This window comes from Limulus polyphemus, unplaced genomic scaffold (assembly GCF_000517525.1).
Source record: "Limulus polyphemus unplaced genomic scaffold, Limulus_polyphemus-2.1.2 Scaffold5021, whole genome shotgun sequence".
NCBI lineage: Eukaryota > Metazoa > Arthropoda > Merostomata > Xiphosura > Limulidae > Limulus > Limulus polyphemus.
Window position 1 is genome coordinate 58,184 of NW_013670631.1, and position 4,650 is coordinate 62,833.

Consider the following 4,650-nt stretch of genomic DNA (forward strand, 5'->3'; position numbering starts at 1 on the left):
CACATTTCAATTATTATACATTATATATGTATGTAGATTATTGCTATTTTGAAATAAGTTCTTTAACTTGTTTTACTTAAAACATGGAACAGTAAATAAAGAAGTAAAGCAAACAATTATCTCTTCTAGTTATGACCTTTGTACTCGGGTTGCTGCTTGACGTATGTTGCTAAGCCTTTAAAAATTTTGCACATGGAGGATATGAAACAAAATAATTTGTTTTAGGTTTTATATATACATTTGAATAAGTAAAAAGTCATAAATTACTACATCAATACCATATAATTCCAGTATAATTTAGCAAGCTCAGTAACTAAGCTGTATTTTAGTATAAAAAAATATGGAATTTCGAGCAGACTGAGGACACACCCTACCTCCTTGAAATCTTGGTTCGAAAGAAAGAAATGACGTCCTAAGAATATAAAATGGCTGAGAAAGCCACTAGGGGGACATTCTGAGCTTCCGATTGGTTATTCATTTCATACATAGAAGTAAGTGTATATAAGGGAACGTTTCCAAAAATGGAAAGAAGTGGGCAGGGTGCCAGTGTGTTTGATTTATTACATGAGCAATATCTTAGCAAATAGAAAGAAAAAATAAGACCTCCATATTTTACATTCTAGCTTGTCAATATTGGTAATTTGAATTTCTAATTCGTATGAAACTATAGAATTAGTATTTTGACATCACAAACATCTAATTTGAACCAATGTTTATCTGTGTATCTTTAATATTTACTTTTAAATTAACAAATTGAATAATGTATAGTACTAAAATTTGAATTATAACCTACAGTTTGATACCAAACTTACTGACATAAGTTCATGAAATAGTAGTTCAATAAAAGTTTTAAGTGCGAGTCAACAAACGAGATAACGTGGCCTTTCACCTGTGACCTGTCTTGAAAGGGTTAAGGGGATAATTTTGTTCTAGATTACCCAGATGTCAGGCTGAACCTATTCTTCGGTTTATAGGGGGGAAAAAAGAAAAACACGGAGGAAGGATTTAAACATGACTTAGAAGCAAATATACATGTTACAGTCCAACAGGATGATATTGAGAGGTATTATAGTGTCAAGTTGACAATCCACACATCTGGCAGCCAGAGCTACAGTACAAAAGATGTGAATGATTTTCTTTGAAGACTTACTGGAAGTATGTTTAGGCCAAGTATAATTACAAATGAATTAAACAATAAAGATCAACCCATATCTCTGATAATTTTAAGCATCTTTAATACTCTGATTGAGTTAGAAGAGTTTCGGGATAATAAAGTAAAATAGTTAAAGTGCCAAATAACCTTATACATATATATATAAAAAAAATTTAATTGTATATTAAAATTTAGGAAAACACACAATTTTTGAATTTTCTTTAATACTTTACACCATTAATTGTTAATGGTTTTCCTTCCTTTCACTATTAATTTATTAACGTTATATCTTTAGGGTGGAAGAGATGAAGGACCCGCAGACCCACCTAAGGCTAAAGAGGATGCATTGGTGAGAGAAAAAGTTCACAAGTTATCAGCTGTTTGGATACATAAATATGTCAATCATAGCTTTGTTCATTATGTGTTGTATGAAGAGCTGTGTTCTTCATCTGCTGTTTAACAGCTGCATACGTTATGTGATGTTATACTGAACTGTCTACATCATGTGTTGTTTAACAGCTGCACATGCTATGTGGTGTTACACTGAGCTGTGTACATCATGTGTTGTTTAACAGCTGCACATGTTATGTGGTGTTACACTGAGCTGTGTACATCATGTGCTGTTTAACAGCTGCATACGTTATGTGATGTTACACTGAACTGTCTACATCATGTGTTGTTTAACAGCTGCACATGCTATGTGGTGTTACACTGAGATGTGTACATCATGTGCTGTTTAACAGCTGCATACGTTATGTGATGTTATACTGAACCGTCTACATCATGTGTTGTTTAACAGCTGCATATGCTATGTGATGTTACACTGAGCTGTGCACATCATGTACTGTTGAACAGCTGCATACGTTATGTGATGTTATACTGAACTGTCTACATCATGTGTTGTTTAACAGCTGCATCTGCTATGTGATGTTACACTGAGCTGTGTACATCATGTACTGTTTAACAGCTGCACATGCTATGTGATGTTACACTGAACTGTCTACATCATGTGTTGTTTAACAGCTGCATACGTTATGTGATGTTACACTGAGCTGTGTACACTACATACTGCTATAGAGCTGTGTACATCACATAGTGTTAGAATCGTATAACTCATGCATTCAGACAGAGCTGTGTCAGGAATGTTTATCTTGTACACATCTCGGCTGACAGTCTGGCATAACTATGACTTTATCAAATCTTTCTGGCTTTCTTCTTAGAAATCTATAGAAAAATCTACAGAATGAACATTTAACCCTTGTACTTCATGGAAGTGTTCAGCTTTTATACAGCCTAAAAAGGGCTTGTATGAAAGACTGTTTGAGCAGGACAGAACCAAGCTAAAGAACATGTATAAACATGTATTTTTGTTTTAATTTATTCTTTTGTATCGAATATGAAGTCCATGTTATGATGTTTGTTGCCCATTTGAAATTTTTTGTGACAAGCTCTTACATATTTTGGTTTAGCTGGGGCTTTTTAAAAAATATCATTCATCTTATAACTGGTATCAAAGTGGTGTGATGAGAAAGTTTGTCTAGTATTGTTTCTGTTTTAAGTGGTGAGATAAGAAAGTTTGTTTAGTATTGTTTCTGTTTTAAATGGTGTGATAAAGTATTTCTAGTATTGTTTCTGTTTTAAGTGGTGTGATAAGAAAGTATTTCTAGTATTGTTTCTGTTTTAAGTGGTGTGATAAGAAAGTATTTCTAGTATTGTTTCTGTTTTAAGTGGTGTGATGAGAAAGTTTGTCTAGTATTGTCGCTGATCTAATGTAAACATGATTATAAGCTAAAAATGTAGTCTATATTTTTTCTCTGGAACTTTGTTTCTCTGAATTTGTGAATTATACCTTAAACTAACTGAGGTTTATCTGAATTTATTTTAAATGCTTTGTTAGAATTCCTATTGTAACTGTATTACAGAAGCTTTATCAAGCTGGTGTGGGACAGTGGGGAACAGATGATTCTATCTTCAATGCTATAATGGCCTCTCGAAGTTATGCCCACCTATACCTTGTATTTGAAGAGTACTACCAGATTGCTGGACACACTGTGCCTCATGCTATAGAAAAGGAGTTTTCTGGTGATATTATGACAGGATTTTTAACCATAGGTTTGTCAATATCAAAAATGTTCTACCATTTTTATCATTGGCCATTAATAATACACAGCAAATATAAAGCATCTTGATAATTCCTGTCAGATAAGTATTTAAGTTTCATTTTGTGCTTTATAGTTATGTAAGTTATTTAATGATATGTATAATATAAAAGAAACATAATAAGTAGGATGAAAAATGAGCTTGACAGCTTGAGAAGCTTCTTAGAATTGTGATTTTATTTTAAAATGTTAGAAGATCTAACTTGATGTTACTTCATGACAAAAACTGTATTTATTTTTTACTAACCAATGACATTTGGTTTTCAATGTTTTTCAAAAGATAAGAAATAAAAGTTTAAACTCAACATCAGGTTATTAGGAAGCCACCCAAGTTTATTTACCAATCTTTTTTTTGCTTCTGACTTGGACCTGACAACCTTAAACTTTGAAAGAAATCACAATAAAACACTAAGAAAGTATCTTTGTATTATTTCATTTCAGCTACAAGTTTTGAAAAGTAAAGTTGTTCAATATATCAGTACTTCAATCCATTATGTTATTTTTCTGTATTTAGCTCGCTGCATGCAGAATAGAGCAGCATACTTTGCAGAAATGCTTCACAAAAGTATGCAGGTAAGTTAAAGTTATTGTAGTGAGAGGAAAGATTAAGTTACAAACTAATCATAACCTGGTAAGTTTGAAAGGCGATCCATCAGATCTGTCATAGTTTAGTTGCAAACCAAAGATAATCGTTTGAAGATAAAATATGACGTATAGATAGGAACTTTATATATGGATCAGCCATTTTCTACTCTAACTGTTACTATACAGATCTATGTGTTCCTAGTTCCTGTGTTACTATACAGATCCATGTGTTCCTAGTTCCTGTGTTACAACTAAAGATAACTGTTACTATACAGATCTATGTGTTCCTAGTTCCTGTGTTACTATACAGATCTATGTGTTCCTAGTTCCTGTGTTACAAACCAAAGATAACTGTTACTATACAGATCTATGTGTTCCTAGTTCCTGTGTTACAATACAGATCTGTGTGTTCCTAGTTCCTGTGTTACTATACAGATCCCTGTGTTCCTAGTTCCTGTGTTACTATACAGATCTATATGTTCCTACTTCCTGTGTTACAAACCAAAGATAACTGTTACTATACAGATCTATATGTTCCTAGTTCCTGTGTTACAACTAAAGATAACCGTTACTATACAGATCCAGGTGTTCCTAGTTCCTGTGTTACAACTAAAGATAACTGTTACTATACAGATCTATATGTTCCTAGTTCCTGTGTTACAACTAAAGATAACTGTTACTATACAGATCCATGTGTTCCTAGTTCCTGTGTTACAACTAAAGATAACTGTTACTATACAGATCCATGTGTTC

General features: G+C 32.8%; 1 protein-coding gene across 2 annotated transcripts in view; it reads left to right on the top strand.

Annotated features, from left to right (window-relative positions):
* Window positions 1-4,650, top strand: part of LOC106472014 (annexin B9-like) — a 25,670-nt gene that overhangs the window by 13,471 nt on the left and 7,549 nt on the right. For both annotated transcript variants that reach the window (XM_022400617.1, XM_013932644.2), the window contains exons 7-9: window positions 1,449-1,502; window positions 3,076-3,265; window positions 3,827-3,885. In XM_022400617.1, the coding sequence (XP_022256325.1) occupies window positions 1,449-1,502; window positions 3,076-3,265; window positions 3,827-3,885 (303 nt within the window). The remainder of the gene's footprint in view (window positions 1-1,448; window positions 1,503-3,075; window positions 3,266-3,826; window positions 3,886-4,650) is intronic.